Source organism: Ptychodera flava, chromosome 10, assembly GCF_041260155.1.
Source record: "Ptychodera flava strain L36383 chromosome 10, AS_Pfla_20210202, whole genome shotgun sequence".
NCBI lineage: Eukaryota > Metazoa > Hemichordata > Enteropneusta > Ptychoderidae > Ptychodera > Ptychodera flava.
The window spans coordinates 1,952,466-1,974,025 of record NC_091937.1 but is presented as its reverse complement, the minus strand read 5'-3'; the positions used below and the strand labels follow the sequence as shown (position 1 = coordinate 1,974,025).

Sequence of the window (21,560 nt, the reverse complement as noted above, 5' to 3'; positions counted from 1 at the left end):
GTATAACTACCGGTCGTCATCAGAGGGAATGTATCACCTGCAAATAGTGGCTAAACATTTCACTTTCTCGAGAAGAGCAATGACCCGACTCGAAACCATTGAAATGAAAGATTTTATCGTGAAAAGTCCATGAGGAGAAATTGACAACATAATGGTTCCTCAAGGAACTAATGTCGTACGAGCTTACAGTACTTCCCAAACAGGTCAAAATCTCCTCTTCCGGGTTCATTTGTGGCAAACATCATCATGCCATCAATGTTCCACAAGTGTGTATGTGACAATTATTTTCAGTCACGCTGACACTCAAAAAAGTTGGTCAAATCAGGAAGACAAGGGGCTAAATGACCAGCGTCGTGCCGTGTAATGACAATCCCAAAGTGGTATTGTCTAACAATTGACCCAGGATATAGAATTTGTATCGCAGCTTCAAGATGCACAACACTCTCGCTGCCGTTCGTTTGGGGCCATATTATAAATAAAGTTCACCTTACAGATTCGAGCAGGTCATATCATGTTTATTGACTCCTTGGTGTTGATTTAAGGTCAACTTATCGCGTACACAATACTTTCTGTATTTGGTATCCCAAGAAGACAACAAAATATGGCCATGGTCTTTTCTGACGTATAGGCTGTTTGAACCCCGGTTTGAACACAGGAAATTTCGTAGAAATATGGTTGTCGTTTTATTTATGTGTTATTTGTCAATAAAACTGATGAACATTAATATGTTTTGCTGTTTTTCAATCATATTTATCTCGTTGAACACAGTAAAGGAACGCCGTAGGCCCTTATAGAAGGCTTCAACCGGGCAGATATAAAACAGTGCCCATCGGTCCCTCCTAAGCGTTTAAATTATGATTTTAAAATTGGATGTTAGACTAAACAGAAATGTAGATGTACGTAAAGATACTTAAACTTACCTCTCATATACCAACAAGAAATCCAAAACAACATCAAACTTTAGGCAGGCGAAAGTTGCACCATATAGAACTAAATAAGCCTATACGACTTAGCCTATACTCCTTGTTTGCCTTTACCATCCTGTAGACACAATGCTTGCTGTATTGAATTGACTGATTATTGGCTCAATGTAAGAACCATTTTAGTTTTGGCAAAAGTAGGACATTAGACGGATAAAATTTGAACTAATAAATAAAGAAAGAATTGGTCTTTTACTTTCACAGTTATATTAAAATAGGCCTACAGTCAAAGTTTTGAGAGGGGAATTCGTTCGGTTTAACATCTATAACACATTTTGGTTCGTAAAATGACGTAGGTTATTTTCATTCTACTTCAGTGAATATAACATGATGCTGACAACGAATAGAAATATTTTTCCGTCATTTTTCAGCGTCCCCTCTTTTCTGTTCTCGATGTGCACTATGGATTGTGCGTGTCAAATAGACTATAGGCCTAAAGCAGTGAATCATACAAATCGAAGGTTTTGTCTTTGATGTGAAAAACATAATTTGCAACTAGGATTAATATATCGGTAATTTGGTCGAAATGGAACCTGTTTCAATGAAACGGCTCCTTTCCATTACGATTCATGTTACGCACGTTTCCAAGTACGCTGTTGTTTTGCCCTTTCTGATGACGTCCGCATAAACTTCCGACGGTTGCCGAATAAAGTCGAGCTATTGACCTTTCACCTTTCTATTGATGACTCGTAGGGAGAGAGAGCCACCCCACAGTATTGAACTAAGTGTCGTCGTCGCTGCTCGGTTGCCGATCACATATCCCGCATACCTTTCGCTATGTGGATGGATTTTATGCGTAAACAAGTGTAGACCTAACAGGAGATGGAGAAAGAAGTCGAGTTCGTCGTACCTCTCGAAAGCATCGGGTTTTTAAAGAAGAATCAGGGGCGAGTTGAAGAACTATTTCGTGTGTGTGTTTTACTGGCCAATCTGGTTGCAGAAGGCCATAGCAGTGGCCAACAGTGGATCCGAGTTGTTGCCCGAAGTGACACAGATGGTAGTTCGACGGTTGAGAAAGCCAAGGTTAGTCACAATAACGTAATTTATTGCATCGAGAGATTCAAGTTAGTGGCGTAGACATACTAATTTCGACAGTGATTCTGCAAAAATGGATTGTTGAGGTATGGTGATTTTTTAAATTTTTATTTCCGGGTGTAGTGTTCATTGCCGCCATGTAGGATTTTGCCGTAGGTGGCTATCGGTATCAGACACGTAGTAGATGTACTGTTGTACATTTACCCCGAAGTACGCGTATACGGCACATTGCCAACATGGTCGTTTACTTCGGTTCGTCCAAAAAGGCGACATTCTTTGATATAGCGTATCATAAGTATAGTTTCTATGACATTATCTCCATATCCCGTAATATTTTTCAAAGGGAATGTGTTATTCCAAGCCAAGGTCACAGTTGAAATCAACATACATTGGCTTTGTTTTTATACACATGAAGTCTGGCGTCTGTAACGAATCCGATACGATCGTCGGTTATCGACCTTACCAACTTCAGGAAACGTTTTTTTTTATAACATTGTGAAGTGATTACATCTTCAACTTTGCATTCCAAGAAATGGACATCCACGTATTTACAGTGCAGTAGAAAATATTTGGTCTTCAATTGAATCACGAATGGCTCATGCGAATTAAATATGTACATTGGTTTATCGCCGCCGTCTTTACCAAAGAAGTATATTATACATGATATGATATGATATTTCCACTCCTAAACAAAAGACATCAGACTGGAGTGATAGGGCTGCGGATTGCAGCAATAATATATGCAGGCCTCGTAGGGTTCATTGGCCAGATATTCACATTTCAAGTGTGATGGATTTTGATGAAAACAAATGATGTTGGAAACATGCTATACTGCTCATCAAAATGAAAATCAGAATCTACTGTGGAACAATTTCAGTGATCAGAGAGAGTCATTTGGCAAGATACTATTGGTTATATGGTATGAGTCTAAAGAGTTAGCAAAAACTGAACTGTACACATGATACATTAGGGTCCAGAAGAGCAAGAGTATTTTTTTACGGTTTTGCATTTTAAATTCAGTTACTGCAAATGATTTGTTGTGGCATTCCATAAAGATCAGGCGATACACTGTGTATAACTCATTTTGCATGCTTTCATTATCAGAAATTGCTAGGGTAAGGTAGAGGATTGTTGAATACATGTACATGTAAGTCTGTTATGTGCAATTTTTAGATCAGATCAACTGTACAATGAGGATGCCTAAATACTAGTACCATACATTTAAATGAAAGTACATTGAACTTGGTTTTGGATTTCAAGTTGATTGAAAACGTTGTTCACTAAATACAAGCAACAAGGCATGCACCCTTGTGTTGTAGACTGCAGTTGTGAAGATGCAAAAACAGAATCAGATTGTACTTACATGTACGTACTTCATAGTTACATTTACATCACTTTAAGACATGTCCTTGTGACAGAGATATTGGTCCAACTTCAAGCATATTAATTACATATTTCAAGACTATTACGTGTAGTCTTTCCAACCTTGCCAGTTCTCAAGATTTGTGTTTTGCAAAGATTAAGCTCAGTTATTCTATCTGAACTTCCTGTTTTAATGCATGTCCATTGAATATAAAGATAGAGATAATCTATATTTAATCCCTGAGATGCCTTTGTTTTCATTTATCCTATTGATAAATTCTTGAATATTGGTGACATGGAAATCTGTACTTTCACACGTTTAACAAACAATGTATAAGGCTACAAGCAACAGATCATTTAAACCACCTTCAAGTGAAGTCACTTAGCATTGACCAGTGAGGGTGTTGAAACTGGAAAATATTATATGTTAGTTGCATTCTGGTGAAAACATAATGCAGTATTTAACATATTACCATTAAATTAATCATTTACATTAGACTCTGAAAAGACTGTTTCTTCAAGGAGTAAGATGTCTTAAAAGCAATGGCAGGTACAACACAATGAAGACAATGAACAGGAAAGAAACATGAAAAAAACTGTCAACATAGTAGATGATTATCAGATTATACTTTTGATGATATTAGATTCAATTTTGATTTAAATCAAAATCTCTATGAATTCTCATTCAGAAATGGAATGTAGTAGAGACAGAGAAGGATGTAAAATTTTAATTATTGGAGAAGGAAGGCTATTGACTCCTATGTTTAATTTTAATCTTCAGACAAAGTATGTCTGTTTTTGATGGTTTGTATCATCCAGTTTCACTACAACTGGCTCAGCATTTGCATTTTAAAAACCATTCTAAACATCAAAACAGCATAAGGGTAGAAACTGGTTTTCGCAACATAACAGCATTGATGTGATTGATTCAATACATGTATTAAGTATAGAGTACGGTACATGAATTATAGGCAAATCATCATCTCTATGAAGACCAAGCCTTAAGAGCTTGTTGCGCAGCAACAGAGCATAAAATTACCAGAAATTTTTTCAAAAGTTTCATCATCATTAGAAAATTATGAGCCTATTTTCATTTGTTTTTATCCCATAGCATTTTAGATATGATTAGATGTTTAAACTCCTGATCAGACCGTAAGTTTCAAGTGATGTGAAACATTACATTGTAGTAACATGTGAAACTAAGAAGGGAAATGTTGAGTCATAAAGAGTGGCCTGGTATGGCAGTTCAGATTGGACACTGTGTCTGCCAGACTTTCGGTTACCTCACCAGTGCACTTTTGTTTTCATTTTCAACAAAGTTCTGGATTAGATTTGCCATTATGAAGTTAAAATGATAAAAAAGACAACTTGAAATTTGATGAGTCACCATTACTCTGTCTTACTAATCCTAATGTCTTTAGACACAAAGGAATAAAATTGCACATCACACTTTGTAAAGAACGGTTTTCAGAACAGATCTATGTCTTCAGGGTCTACAAATTTGATGTATGTTCCTACAATTTTTCCTCTGAAAAATGTAGCTTTTAGTTTTGATTGTGCGGGAAACTCCATTATTTCCAAAATATATCTTCAATAGATTACAATTATGTCATTATTTTTCAAGTTTTAGCATTAATGTCGCAAAATGCCCACATAATCACCTGATCAGTAAGTTATCAGTCCAAGCTTGTCTGGCATATTGAGTAGGTTCCTCAAGATTTATCATATTTGTGTCCACCATCAAACAAACAAGGAAACTATTAGAAGGAAATTATTTGATGATAGTCATGAACTCAGTAGAGTACTGTAGAATATTGTATTGCAGATTAATTTACCACAGTGCGTTCATTGCATATTTCATATATATAGCAACTTGCAAGTAGTGACACTGGATACAAGTAAGTTTGCATGAAATAATGGTTGAAAGATAAAAGCCCCAAACATTATTGAGATTTTTTCCCTTGCAGTGTGATAACAATTGGGAGATCATCAATGTTTGCTTATTCTGAGAAACTGAAACCTGAATTCTTGGAATTGGGCCCTGGCTAAGCCATGGTTGCTAGTAGTTACTAACCTCAGAGTGAACTTGGATATAATGTGAAAGTTACAGGTCACAATGTCAAGGGCAATGAAATGATTTTAAAAGTCTTTTAGACTGGGATTATTCTTGTTCTCATTCAAAAGAGTTCTATTCCAGGAATATTTGAACAAAATAGTTTTAGTTGGAATACGTTAGTTCCTCTCTCAACTGAAATAACTTATGCAGTAATGTAGAGTCTGATTATTGCTAGCACAGCCTGCACGGAACTCAGAACTATTAAATACACAACAGTACACCAGTATTATTAGGTGTAGAAATTTCGAGTTTTACAGTGGCATGAAAGGATATCAAATTTAGCTTTCGATAAACTGAGTTTAAATGTTGTTAAACAATGGCATGTCAGTCTGTCATAACTTGAAAGATGTCCTATAACAGAGTTTCCACTGTAAAGTTCCTTGCATACAATGCATGAAATAAAAATTATGAATTTAATAGGAAAATTAAGTGCAAATCCCTTTTCAGAAATGATGAGCTTGTATTAACTAAAAGGTAACTTTACAAGAATGTTAATGAATTTATCTGTACCTTGTACACTTTGACAACAGTTGTAGTTGACAAATATGCTGTGATCAGTGAGTGCAATCATAACATAGTGAAAACCTTATAAAAATATGTGACAAAAGTTTTGCATTTAAAATATTAGACTGGTTAGGAAGTCATGAGACTTCACCACACATTTCAAAGTCAACTCAAGTTCATTCTGATTCAAATAATTCCAGAAACTGTGTAGGATACTGTAGTTACATGAAACGAAAGCAATCTTTATTATGTGGTATGACAGTAATCCATCCACCCACCTATCTTACTGATTTTATCATGTGACAAACATGTGAGCCTGATTCATTCACTAAGGTGCTAGGATTGTAATTTCCTCACAGACTACATGGAATTTGCTAGATTCAATGTACCTGGAATTCATAGCATTTTATTCCAATATGTTCGTGTACTTCATCCGGCAAATCAAATGACATGTATTGTACTGACTAGTACATCAGAATTTCTTCTCATAAATACCATACAATTTTAATGCAGTCAAAGATTTATCTTCCAAATCATACTGAAATACAACATTACAGATTTGTCAAATTTGGCATTTTTATATGTATCTCTGCAGTCAGAGACACGTCTAGCTTATGTAGAACTTTTGGTTATGCTGTCATACTTTGACAACATGTGGGCATGTTGAATGTATAAACTGAAGATTTCTTGTGATAATAATGAAATTTTCACTTTTTTATTTTGTAGATTGTCCTCTCATATTTTCAGAAGAAAAATAGATTTCAAAACCCCAAGTGTCGTATAGATTTCAAAGTTGCTTAAATAGCTTTGAAAGAATTGATAATAAGAAACAGATTGCTATAGATTGCATTGAACTTTCAACGTAAGAAATGTTTTTTGATATTTTCAACCTCAATATTTGTACTTCAAAATTTTCGTTTCCTTTGTCTCATATGAAGATCTTGCATGCTGAAAGTGTAACACTTCTCTATCAATTTTTATGCAAACATAAAATACTTGATAGATTAATAAGTTTCTATCACAAAGATGATTCCCTCGTAGACATTGCCTATGATAAGCTGTTAAGTGATGAACACTTTATAATATTTTAAAGTTTATTTTCATTAGGACCAAAAAAGCAAAGTGTGATCAAGAGATTTTGAATCATGTGCGATTGTTAGGTGCAATTTTGTATTCTTGTTTGTGGTCTCATACTTCACAAAATATGTGATTGTTTTGAAAACTGTAGGTATATTTACAAAAATGTTTATTTCAATTACTCATTAATCAAATTTAGCAGTATATGAAAAAATGATTTGAATCCTGAGAGAATTAAATGTAAGTAAATCAGCCACATGTAACTTAATAAGTTTATCTGTCAGTGTGTATTTGCATAGAAACTTGCTGTAAACAGTAAATACAAACAGATGGTAGATTTGATGTAGATAATCTTATTTGATTGTTGACATAACTATTGCAATAATGGGCATGACCCTTGACCAAGTATGGTACATGTACATATGTGTGCTGGTACAGTAGCAGGGATTGAAACCCTCATAAGGAAAATCCAGTAGTACTATCCTGGAAGTTCCAGTATTTCCTTGCATCTTGCATTACCAATCTTCCTCCTTAGACTTTATAAAAATCTGCATGTGTATTATCCCTCATTCTTGGGAAAGACCATCTGAATAATGTGACCTTGCCCACCATGTGCAGTGTGTGGTTGGACCGTCCCAACCATGAGTCACTTCAATATGACCCCATTGGAGAAGACAACTTTCATGAAACCAAGCAAAAAATTGGTTTTGCAGAGAACAGCATGTAAACTGACAGTCCATTCAGCTTGATGTTCATATAATGGCATTTTTGGAAATTTAAAAAAATTTTACTTGAGTGGAGTTTTACATTCGCCAAATTATTAGCAGCAGGTCTTTGGCAGAAATGCATTTTCACAGTGTTCAGACACAGCAAACTGTTGACAGAATGTACACATACATATGATAATAAGACCAAGGTCACCCACGCATTATGCCCATATATGGAATACCGTCTAAATAAGGGAAAAAGGGAAATCCCCAATGCTACCCCATACACAATACACTTTAGTATGTAAATGAAGGCTATGATTGGACTCTTTTGACGTCATGACTCACACTGATCGTCAACCAACTTCAGTGAAATTACGCACATAAGGCGTGTAATCTGTAAATTAAGCAAAACGCTGGTATAAATGTAGAGAGACCTTGCAGTCTTTTCAGATATACATCTACCTCGTGTTTGCCTAAGGCTTGCTTTCTACATAACCTCACAAGCAACATGTATGTGTACTCTGTGCCTGCTAAAGTGAGTGTGTCTATTTCGGTTGTATTGCTATTTATATCACAACTAACGTACACTTTCACTGAAATCATTTACTGGTGTTTAATCTCATGAAATCTGCCAAGGTACAAAGGTACCACTGATTTCCAACTGAATAAAGATACTACAAATAGTGGAGAACCAGTGAATATCTCACATGAAGCGACTCACTTGCTATAAACAGCCATTTCATAGGTGTTTGTTTACATTGTGTGTGATAAGTCAAAACATAGCCCTTACACATTGTTGCAACAGACAAAGAGCAAAATGAAAAGTTCTATTATTAGTCCATTACAGTTGGCAATGACTCATCGTTATCAATAGCATAACTTGCAAAAGACTCAGTAATTCAAGACCTTTAGTAAAATAGTGTTGTGTATTAACAAGCCGTTTAATCTCCTGTGCATGTTACATATCTATTCTGGTTGCTCTAAAATCTCCATAGATATGGTTGAACTTCTGATATTAGTAAAACTTTGGTGCATACATGTACCATATACTCTATGTATCTAATCTGCATTCTATCCATAATGGTGTTGTACATGTTGTTGCAACTCCCATAAAGATACTGACCACTGTGGCATAGTTTCTGAAATGGATCATATTTAAAGTGGCGTATCACATGGCAAAAGCATATATTTTGAAGGAAATGTGTATGACCTACATTTGTGACTTGTCAGTGAAAGTCAATCTGCAACCTCTGTCTGACAAAATACATACAAAGACACAAAGCCCCTAAACCATGATAAGAACAATCAATAAACGTCCTGCTGCTGCTCCTACATCCATGGTTTTGGTATAGTAGATACGTATACCCAGTCTCTAACAACTCTATGAAATTACATGTTGAACTATTCAATGAGATTGTAGAGTCATTTTTGGACTCAGTATACATGTATGACAAAAAGCTAGCTTTTAAATGTATTCCAATGTATTCCAAATATTTTTTACTGATTATTGAAAACGTTTCTCACATTTTCTTCTCAGGACTATATCTTGTCACTCTGTGATCCACAATATCGAAGAGAAGAAACATATCCTGCAGAATATGATTCATATTTGAGACGTTGCCGGGATACCATTGAGCAGAACTCACAAGCAGTAATAACATTTACAGATCGACATTCAGTGATTATCAGTGGTGATGAATTCAAAGTTATAATTGCATGCTCACTTTTTGAGGAAGAGATCAAGAATGCACAAAGCGGGCTTTGCCACGATGAGGATTATACTGATTCGGCCGCTATATTCGTTGAAGAGGCTCCAAGACTATCACCGGCAGTAAAATCTTCATCAAAAGACTTACATGACAATGATTCTGACACTTATACACATGATGGTGTGACAAAATATACTGATGAACAACAGAGTACTTGCATTGACCAGACTTGTGCAGACCAGAAAACTAAGAACAATAATTACAAATTCAGTGGTATTACACAAAGTGATGGTTTACCAGGATCCACAAAAACCACAGATCATAATGAAACTTTGAGCAAGCAGATTGACTTTGCTGCAAAACTTGGCTACTCAGAGTCACAAGTTTTCCAAGTTTTACGCCAGCGTGGAACTGATGTAGATCAAAATGATCTCCTTCATGCATTGGTTAAAATGACCAAACCTGAACCAGATGAGAAAACAATGGCACAGGAATCGAATTCACAGATGTTTGATATCCCTGAACAAATGCCAGCAGAGCAGATAATAGAGGATGATAGTTCCAACCTAAGACCCATTATTATTGATGGTAGCAATGTTGCCATGAGGTGAGTTGCTAACTCTCTGTTTTGTAACTTTTAAGCTTACCTGGCACCAGTACTTCATGACCTGTTCATTTGGATCCCCTGTAAATAGGTCCACAATCACCATTGATAACAATGGGTTTGGGCCAGATCTTGTGGTGAAAGGAGTCACTTTCATTATCACATGTACATGTGAAATACAATTACTTAACTTGTTGTAATTCTGTTTCTTACTTCAATTAATTGAATGGAAATGGCTGATATTCTTCTATCGTGGTTCATTTTTACTGTCAGAATAAATATTTAATCAAATCAATGTTTACCTAATAACAGGTTTATTCAGTGAAATTAGCATGGCTGATATGCTTGTCTATAATTTCATGTTGGCGTGTTTCTTTCCAATCTTTTATTATAGTCCTTACCTTCATATCTCCATTGTAAAGATACAGTATGTGCTTTCTCCATTATAAAATTAGCTGCATTCATGCAGTACATACATACTCAATACATGTATAATACCAATACGTCATTTATGAACATACTAGACAGCACTTTCCTAATTTAAAAATATTGTGGTATTGAATTTAAATAAGTTAGCATTATTACAGTCACAAAGCCACTATATTTTAGGCAAGAAAGGCATATATGTTAAGTACCAGTCAATGTGTAAAATTCTGGAACAGAAATTGAAATAACAGGAAACATTGTAGCCATGGGTATTTCATTCAGTCTTCTGAAATACCTGGCAGTCCTAAGCTATAGACATTTCATAAATGTCTTACAGGATGTTCTTTGTAGAATGTTAGACATGGTAGAGGGTTTCCTTGGGCACTGCAGTGTACAAATCATATATTGAAAAATCTTCAAAATGGAGATTTGCCATCCATACCCCATGCATGGTACACTGTTCAGTTATGCTGAAATAGTGTGTTCAATTTTAACCATGATGCATTATAGAGATATCATCCTGCTGTAAAGATTTTATTACAAATCATTTTATTTTGACCTTTAGTATTTGAGTAATTTCTTTAGGAGGAAATGCCATGAGAGTCAATACACTGATGAAAGCCTTGACCTCAAGGAATTTTCAAATGTCAAGGACACACTTTCCAATATCACCATGAAGAACTACTTATATTTTCAGAAATTCCTGAATGCTTCTAACAATTTGCTAAAACATAACAGAGTTTGTTAATACACTGTGCCACCACTGTGTAGAGTGACATCAGACTGTACAGCTTTCACATCATTGTCTGTATCTTGGTGTGAAATGAAATGAAATGAAGTGAAAGTTATGTTGGCTCAATGTCTGAACAACTGTGATAAAGAGAATAACTGAAGTGATAATCCACAACTCCTAAAGATTAGAATTACAATTTACACCTACATGTGTACTGATCTTTGTGTCAATGCTAAATTCATGTACATAACTATAACACCATAGTAGCCTGTACCACCATCTTTGACACCATTCATTCATAAAACAAAATGTCTGCCCATTGTATTCTATGAACACTTTCCTTTGACAGTTTTCATTCTTTCTATTTGTTCCAAGTCCACAAATATGCTGCATGACAACTGTTGCAGTGTACATAGTAAATGTAGAAAGTCTCCACCCATCAGCTGCACCCATACAGACATTGGGTGTGTTCAAATACTGGCTTGATGAGAAGCTTTGTCTAGGTGATTGGTCACCTGTAAAATATAGAACTAACTCATCGAAGCCACCTGTGATAGATTAGGCTTGAACTAATCAATATAAATAGCACATGTATTTATTTCTGTGTGGGCTAGTTCTATAAAAATTTCATTGTCATGGATATAGAATTGTTACATGTATGCATGTTGTCGGAGCATACACTTTGTACTTGAAAACTGCTTTTGTAAGTCTTCTCACAAGCAGCTACATTGTTAGAGAAACAAACTAACATCTGCCAATCAGTTCAATTAAAAAGAGTTGTTGTTTCCTGGTTGTGTACATGTACCTTTTAGACTTTGTTGATGTTATTGATGTGAAAATCTGTAAATCTGCCAGACTACCTTCAAATTTTGGAGTTTTTGTAAATATAAAATATAAGACCATAAATTTGGAATTAGTGATACTATTAATTTGGGATACACGTATCCCTTATGAAGCATGTTTGTGAAAAAATTATCTTTACATAAGACAATTTGCTAGTAATGTCACAGCATTTGTACATCTTCTAGTTAACATGTAGTTTCATTTCAGTGTCATGTAAATGAAAGTCTTACTGAAATATCAGCAGGGATAAAAATTCTTGTGTTATCAGAATTCAAGTACATGTAATAACAGTTAAAAACAGCTGACTTTGAAAGATCTGTTGATCAATTACATACATGTACTGTATACCAGTAACTCAATCCACTTCCATTTGACCATCTTTTAATGACAATAGTTGAAACTAGAATCTTTGTTTTTTTTCCCGTAGTCATGGTAACAAAGAAGTATTTTCATGTCGTGGTATAGCCATTGTTGTTGACTGGTTCATTAAACGTGATCATCCAGACATCAAAGTATTTGTACCACAGTGGAGGAAAGAAGCTTCAAAACCAGATACACCAATTACAGGTAAGATTAGGAACCAGGTGGCCTTATTCAATTTGTAGTCTGCACAAGATAATTGAAGAGTTTCATTTCCCCTGTGACTGGGGATAAGGAGAGATTATCCAGTGTGTACCATGCCAGTATGTGAGGACTAGCATATTACAAAAACTGTATAGAGTAATAATACCCAGGATAAGTATAGTAAATCATTGCTGATACTCAACTTATAACCTTCCCTCCAGCAAATGAAGTTGTGTTCTACTCTGTACATTTATGTGCCAAGACACAAGGATGCATTTGTAATTTAATGTTCAATAATGTCATGAATCATTCTTTGATCAGTTTTTATTGTAGTCACATGAGTTCTGTGGCAATCCATTTTGGATTTACAACTTCTGGGTATGTCAATTCATTTACAGTCTTCTGATGTAGTAAAAAAAACAACAATACCTTGTCAGCTCCACTGAGAATTACAATGATTTCAGAATAGTAGTGTTATCCAAGATGAATATCATTATTTGAATTCACTTCCGTTCTAAATCCTTATACACTTAACATATAGCTACTTTATAAAGAAATCCATCTCAGTTAAATATGAATGATGTCAGATCTTCTTATTTACACATTGAATACCTTTATTGGTATATTTCAGAGCAAGAAATATTAAATGAGTTGGAGAAAGATCGAATTATAGTGTGGACTCCCTCTCGACGTATAAATGGCCGTCGTGTTGTGTGTTATGATGATCGGTACATTGTGAAAACTGCAATTGATATGGATGGCATCATTGTGTCAAATGATAACTTCAGAGATTTACAGAATGAAAATCCTGACTGGAAGAAGTTTATTGAAGAGAGATTGCTGATGTATTCATTTGTTAATGACACGTAAGTTGATTGCTTTGTAGATATTAAAATCATGGATTTGTTCTCTACTGATTCATGAGAACAATTGCATTTCCTGGTGATACTACAGTTTAGTTTCCCCTGCATTTGTTGTACAAAATTGTCACATCTGATAAGACTTTATCGTTGATGTTGTGAACTCATTGACTATGTATGATGCCAAACTGAGATAGTTTGACCCTTTCACTGCTCAGCTCAGCTGTGTTCTTCTTCCTAATAAACTCTTTAAAAACTTCAATCTTCAATCTTTAAACTTCAAGTGTATTGTTGTAAAAAGGGGAAGGGTGGGATTAGTTGTCAGGTACAAAGTTCGCCACACTGATGATTCTTTCAACTTCCTTATTGGTTTTTGAAACCAGGAAACGATTTGGACTTTGTAGTCATGCATTGTGACCATACACAAACTGTACACGTTTGTCATTGAGAAACTATTCTTACAGCAATGGCTGTAGCCCAATATGGCAGCTTAGTGATGATAATGATGCAAACAAACTTTTACATATGATCTCTGCCTCGTCAAATAGCTGTTGGTTATTTTATGACTCATCAAAACATATATCTAATGCTTGGACTTGATGTATAAATTGTTTTCCTCAAGAAATAATAGTCTTGGAAAGAATTTCGACTAGAATTTGGACTCAGATTGTTTGAGTCAGTTTTTTCTTCCTCCTGTGTTGTTTTGTATACTTTGTATTTCAAGTAGACATGAAGCTTAGCTTCCATCCAAATTTAATTTTTAAGTACTTAGCAAGGATCTAGGGCCTTGAATCTGCGCTACAACTTAATTATTCACTGATGGCATGTCTGTATAAAACCACCCTGTTTTATTCACTTCACTCACATTGTTTAAAAATTTGTCAGATGTATCTTTTTCCTTACTGGATTTTTATTAAGTGGATCATTTTAAAATTCTAGAGTGGAAATCCTCTCTTTATTATGGGAAAAGGCAGTCAAATGTGAATACAGGGTAATAAATTTTAATGTTTACATGTGTTTGTTTCTCCTTTTCAGATTTATGCCACCTGATGATCCCCTCGGCAGACACGGACCAAGCCTCGAAAATTTCCTCAGAAAGAACCCCACTGCTCCAGAACCACAGGCACCTCCTTGCCCATATGGGAAAAAGTGTACCTATGGAAATAAGTGTAAATATTACCATGCGGATCGTCCACAGGGCCAGAAGAGTGTCAGTGAAAAGTTACAGGAGCAGGCAAAAACCAGGAAAGAAGTGCGTGCTAGAGGTGTACAACCAAGGAGTACTGCTGATGTGCCAACTACAACAATACCAACATCAGGTGGCGAGTTGAAAAAGAATGTCAGTCCTCAGAACTCTAGCAACCTAGGAGAAAGACGTTATGCTAATTTTTCAAAGGCACATCAAGGAATGACAAGTGATGTACCAAGGGAACTCAGACCTGACAGTGGTAGGCTTGAACAAGCACGATATGATCCATATTCTGAGCAAATACAAAATCCAACATACCGCCCAGTACCATTCATACGAGAACCATATCCATATCCAAAAGCACATACTGAACCTCTTCAGGCATATCACAGAATTCCACCAACAGCACAACACTACCAACATTTACCTCACACAGTAGAACTGTACAGACGGGATATGTACTCCAACCAACCAAGATATGATCCTTGTGATGAAATGACTACTGATATGAGAAAAATGAAAATGGGCGATCATGGGTAAGTCGCAATTAACTTCATATGTGTTTCAAAGAAATTACAGCCTGTAATCTATTACTACATTTTGTACTTTGGATGTAGTGCGGTCATTACATTAATGATACTTTATGTTGATAGCATGATAGTTAGGTGTGAATGACCACTGTGACTATGGCAATTGACTGTATTGACTGCATACAGATGATGAAATACTGAGTGTACATACACACCATACATGTACGTGATATGTCAAGTAGATACGGGCTCACTATGATGGATTTAAATGTGGGGGTTTTGTCAAAAGTTTTGATGACCACAAGAAGTGACCTGTGATTAATAATACAAAAGTACAGCAACATTTAGTATGTGTCCACATTTTGTTGAATGGAAAAGTAAACTTAACAATTTGACAAGAGGAAGAAATACATTTAGTGTGTTTTATTTTATATTTGATCTATAACAGGGGTTACCACGGTGGATTCCCATACAATGGACAAAGTGCAATGCCACAGTATCCAAGGGAAACATACAGACATCCACCTTTATCGCGACAACCAAGCTATCACCAGCCAGAAATGTTTCCACCACAGGTATGTAATAAGTTTAGATTGTCGTTGGATAAATGAGTGGTAAACATGAATAGTGCAGAACACGTTCAGTCATGCTGTTCTAGAAATCCTTCAGTAACCATTTTATGAATTTCCTCCCTCCCCCCCCCCCTCCCCAAATAAAAGTACTGTTACAATGTGAAATAGGTCCAACAAGAGTAACTTTCCTATATCACAAAATTACAATATGTCTTGTCAAACAAGCATTTTTACATCAGGATGTAATATTGTCAGATTATTTATACATTTATACTGGTCACTATTTTAGTTTACAGCGTTTTTAATCTTTGGTTTAATTCTCTTTGTTAGATGCATCTCCACCCTGACTACCATACTGAGTCACACAGTCTCCATCCAAATGTAACACGGTTAAGAAGTTACCCTGTAGAGGGGGCTATACCAAACATTTGTGAACCACGACCAAACATGACCAGGCAAAACAGCACATCAGATCCTCAGCTCTACCAAGATGACGTACGTTTAGGAAGTGGCAGAGTCTATAAAGCAGATGGGGAACACAACCAATGGTGTGGTGAACAGATGTACAGTGGTGGAAAACCCCCATCTCGGAATGGTAGTGAACCAATTCTTTGGCCCAAACCTGCAAATCAACCAGTTAGACTGTCATCAGCCCAGCGTATCGAACGCCCCACAAACATTGGTCCACCTCCAACTGTTAATAAGGATATACCATTTCAACCAAATGATCCAAGATACAATATCTTTCATAATCTTTCATCAATATTCCCAAGAGAGGATATCATAGAAGCAATGAAAAACCATCCAGAGGAGATGGATCCACAGAAAATATGTGGCTACATTATCAATAAGAAGAGTTTATAAATCTTCAAACTTAGTAAAATTGGCATCAGAGATTTAGGATGTCCAGAATCAGCAAGAAGTAACAATTGCCAACTTGTATTTTCTAAATATGGCTGGTTTATAAGTTAAGTGTATGATCTGCACCATACCAGTGGGTTTCATTGAGCAGGTGTGACTGCTGTAGTCGTGAAAGGTGAAAATCCTAGATGAAGTTGGTATACATTTATGTACATGTATATGTGTACTGACGTGACAAGGAGTTTGAGATTGAGTTGGTCAGTGAATGAGATCTAGGCAGTCATGAAGTCTGTTGCATTAAATATCTCACGTGATATTCAAAGGAGAGCACCCATCACATGTTCCTCTTGACAAGTGCCCACAAATTAAGCAGAGAGTGGAGGAATAGACAAATTAATCACCATGTCTTGTAGAAATGTACCGGACAAAATGCATCTTGAAACCAAGTGTTTGTTATGTTCACAAATATCATCACTTACAAGTTGAGATTCTTGGCAAGATTCAGCATATCTTTCAAAGGCAAACACCAATCAGATGATACAATTTTCTTCACAAAGGAAATATTCAGGGGATAGGTGTTTTTATTTGACCTCAGACTGTTAGGTTGAAAGTATTGAAAGTACATTGGTGTTGGAATTCACATTTTTTCATATTAAATCTTCAATCTCACACTTTGGAGAAATATTACCATATTTTGTAATAATCTCACAAGGTATAGAGTACTGATTAATATCAGTGAAAATATTCCTTTCTCTGTTGTTTTAATGTATATTTTAACTGCCTTTCTCTGTTCTTTTATTGATGATTTGACTAGTTGCAATCTTTAGATCTTGTTAGCAGTCAGTAGCGTGATTAGGTCAACTTTTTTTATGGAGAAAAAGAAGGCATGAGTACATTATAGCTGAAGACTAATAGGATTTCTGTGAATGGATTTCTATATCCCTATGGTGTTGATCTATATATGTGTCAGCCATACATCTATCATTGACATGGCCCTGCAATTATGTTTCCCGTAAAATCGATCCCATGGAACACAAATTTGATGATGTAACTAGAAATTTTGTATAACCACATGTTGCATAACATGTTATCAAGATGTTTGATTTCAAAGTTTGCCATTTGTGTAAGTTTGAACAATTGGCAGATAAGTTGCATCAGTGAACATTGAGAGCTTTTTAAAAATTAGGTTATTTTTGTCTTTTTTTTAAAAAAAGGATCATTTACAGATGAATGTCATCATTCAAAGATTAGAATGGCATGTTTTTGACAAGCATTGTGTGAACTCTTTTTTTTGTGTGTAAGGACTTATTTTGATGAAAAAATTTACAAGTAAGAATGTAGTTATTTTAATCCCATAATTGATTATTATTTCATTTGCTTCAATTGCAAAAACAAAAGATGATCTTAAGTAAGACAATTTAGAACATTTTAATGTATAGTCAATCTATTCTGTGAGTGTATGAAACTTCAATGAAGAGTTATCTCTGTTTTTGAGATGTATTAACCAAGAAAATAATTAATATATGGAAGTGTAAATCAGGCTCCTCTACATTTGGTAACAATTCCAAGTCAAAATAACAGTGTAGTTTGCTGAAGACAAACATTACTGAAATACCAATATAACCTTATAAAGACTGTCAAAATACAAACTATTTTAGTTCTGTAGCAGTCAACAACAGTTCTTTAATCGGATGTATCTGAAGATACGACGTTACAGTACTGGCAAATTTTCCTGACACTTTTCAAAATACTGCAGCTGTATCTCATGTGTGCTCAACTGCATCAAGTTATCATGCTACTTTGGATTTTCAACACAATGACAGCCTACTACAATGTTTACTTGACAATCAATTTGAAAACTAACTGTACAGGAGCTTGATCGTAGTGCAATAATATTTATTGTGCTGTAATTACACCCAAACTATGTTACAGATGATGTAACAGTCCTCACAGGTGACATGACATCAAGTGTGAAGCCTCTAGTATTCAACAAGATTCTATAAAAAGCAGGATAACTAAACATTTCAGAATTCCACAATACACAACCATTTGAAGGTATCAGAATTACAAGCAGTGTACAAATGATATGTACTACTGATGTACATTGACATACGTAGGTATGCCAATTACTGAATCCTGACTTCCTCAGATGGCCTTTTTAACTCTAGGAATATGAATGTGAATTCTGACAAACGTTGATATCAACCCCTTGACTACAAAGTACCATGCATGTTGGAAGTTCCAGTGCCATATTGCATTTCTATGTACCTTGATAGCTGGAAAAGTCTGACCAGATCCTGTTTACATTTAGTATGGCAGTTCTACTACACTGTGGTATTCAAGGGGTTACAAGAAGGATTTTGTGAATGCTAGAGCTGAACAAAAGAAAAAATCCACTTGCTGAGGACTTGCAGTAAAAAGTATAGCCGATGCAGGCTGCCTAGTAAAATTTTTACTCTGTTTATCTTAAAAATATAAATAAAAAAAAATATTCGGGTTGTCAAAGTAGGCTGATATTAAAGGATAGCACCTCATTATTGAGGCATTGACCTAGCTTAAGCATCTTTAGACTAGAAATAGCTCCTATTGTGCAAACAAGCAAAGCAATTCTTCTGTCGGTAGCTTAAGAGCGATTTGAACTTTGACATGTTCAGTTGCACTGTTTTGCATTGTTATATGTAGTGAAATTACATTGCTAAAATTATTGCAACTCAGAAGGATTGTTCTAATTACATTCATGTGATAAATGATTATTTGTAGTCTACTTAATTGTAACCTGATCATTAATATTGTAGCTTTCACATTTTTAGCATTGGTGGTAATATTGTACATATTTGAATATCTCATCCAAAGTATAGAATGTGAGTAGATCATTGATACAGCTGCAACAATTGAAACTCTCTCTCTCTGTTGTATTAAGAGTCAGTGAGTAAGCTTGAATGGAATGCATTTCTTTGATGTAAATTATGTTGTCAGTGTTTATCACATGGTTTGTATGCTAACCAGTGTATGATGTGGTCTTGTGTGTACTGTACAGCACAAAAACCCAATGCTTTCAACTTTTATCAATATGTGTTAGTTATATTTATTGATCAAAAGCCAATAATATCCCAAGAAGTAATATTAGTCGGTAGAAGTCATACATTGATGTTAATTTCCAAATATGCCGTACTCGTAGTAAGTTAACACAACATTTTGTATGCTGCTCTAACTTGTTGTACCATAAGGTTTGTAAGTCCACAGTCTGTTTGACTTTGTGTTCTCATGTATCCACATGCTGTCCTGTAATCTCCTTTTCTTTTCATCAGTTGTAAAGTACAGTGTGTGATATCAATGTATTCTTACTGAAGCACCAAATCAAAAGCAGAAATACTTTACCTGCACATACTTTATTGAGTCTGTTTTTTTGGAAGTTTCTGCTGTACTTCTTTGGTGTTTATTTGAAACCAGTAAAAACCCAGATCTGTCAGACATTTGATTGTCTAATTACCTTTGTTTCAAGTTTGGCACATTTATCATTTCTGTGTGATTGGCAGATTCATAATTGATTGGTTTACCAGAATGAATCAGTGACTCACCTTGCCAAATTACTGTTGCGATGGAAACAAATGTCAGTGCTTGTATGATCCTAAAGATGTTGTCTATGAAATAATGACTTGAAATAATTCACCTACATCTATTACGCAGTGTTACTTTGGTAACATCGTGATGTAGAAATGTTTCTACATTCTGTAGTTTCACCATCCAGTCAATGATGGTGTACTTAATGTTTGATTCCTGTCAAGTTTAAATCATCCTGAGGACAACATGTTTTATGGTCCGTTGTTTTTAATCTTTAGGATGACTCTTTCTCTGAAACACTGCTAAAACAGTACTCTGAAAATACTTGTTTTTATTGCTAAGGAAAGAAAACAAACAGTTCTGTTATTTTCAAAACGATTACAGAAAATCTGTTCAGCCGTATGCTTTACTAGAACATAAACATAAAGTGTACAAGGGCATTTTGCAGGGCCAACTGCCAAGAGTGTTCACCATCTATCCCAAAGTTTCAAATCGAAATGTTTTCCATTTGTAGGTGTAGTGTACTGTAGATTTTCATAGATTTTCCCTTAAAATGTAAATATGTGAAATTGTTGTGTGGTTGATGTAAAGTGACAAATTAAATGTACTGAAAATAAAACAGTGTTGCATTTTTTTATGTTAGTTTGAATGCGATTATCTGTTGTGTGCATGTCACATACTGAATTGCAAGAAGAGACAACACGAATGGTAACAGTCTTGGTGCTGGTTTACGTCTCTGTCCATCTGTGCAGGCTTTACAATCCCTTCATACCTTTTTTCATTCTGTGAGTTGATGAATGTGTTCCTACACCCTTTGTCCAAAAGATGACCAAGAAATCCACAGTCTTCGTCGTTTTTTTGAGCAGTCCTTTTTCTCCAAGACCTCCTTTTTCAAGCTCATGAATACTGGCCAATCAGAAGAATTTCAATGTTCACCAATAGAGGGCTCACTGTATCCTGCACATGATCAGTGCACTGGTGAAGGGTTGGTAGTGCCAATGGTAAATTGTTATGTTGACTGTCATACTCAAAATAAGTGAAACAACATCATAGAAATGGTGTTTTTATTAAACTAGATGAAACAAACACTAAAAAAGACATTTTCATACATTAAAAACAATATATTTGTTTCATTTGGTAATATGGAAAAAAGGAAAGTCTGTTTTCCATTGGTACTTTCTTTTACATAGTCCAACAAAATTCTCTCATGGGATTCTGTTTGCTAAGAACCACTTTAATTTAATATTAACTAAACTCATGCATGATAAACCAAACTGAATCATATAAATCTTCTGACTCATTAAAATCAGCAATATTAAATCCA

General features: G+C 35.3%; 1 protein-coding gene across 2 annotated transcripts; it reads left to right on the top strand.

The window, feature by feature from the left end:
- Positions 1-1,638: 1,638 nt before the first annotated feature.
- Positions 1,639-20,855, top strand: LOC139141722 (probable ribonuclease ZC3H12C). Of its 2 annotated transcripts, none has more exons than XM_070711333.1 (7): positions 1,639-2,003; positions 9,322-10,100; positions 12,527-12,666; positions 13,295-13,529; positions 14,559-15,248; positions 15,691-15,817; positions 16,145-20,855. In XM_070711333.1, exons 1-7 carry the CDS (start codon positions 1,803-1,805, stop codon positions 16,676-16,678), a joined length of 2,706 nt encoding a protein of 901 aa, XP_070567434.1. In that variant the 5' UTR covers positions 1,639-1,802; the 3' UTR covers positions 16,679-20,855. The 2 variants fall into 2 exon arrangements, with proteins under 2 accessions (XP_070567434.1, XP_070567435.1); XM_070711334.1 differs by lacking the exon at positions 1,639-2,003 and adding an exon at positions 8,167-8,319.
- Positions 20,856-21,560: the final 705 nt, after the last annotated feature.

Coding starts and splice junctions, on each gene's coding strand:
- LOC139141722 (XM_070711333.1), top strand. CDS start 1,803: ATGGAGAAAGAAGTCGAGTTCGTCGTACCTCTCGAAAGCATCGGGTTT. Junction 2,004..9,321: donor CGACGGTTGAGAAAGCCAAG/GTTAGTCACAAT, acceptor TTTTCTTCTCAG/GACTATATCTTGTCACTCTG. Junction 15,249..15,690: donor ATGAAAATGGGCGATCATGG/GTAAGTCGCAAT, acceptor GATCTATAACAG/GGGTTACCACGGTGGATTCC.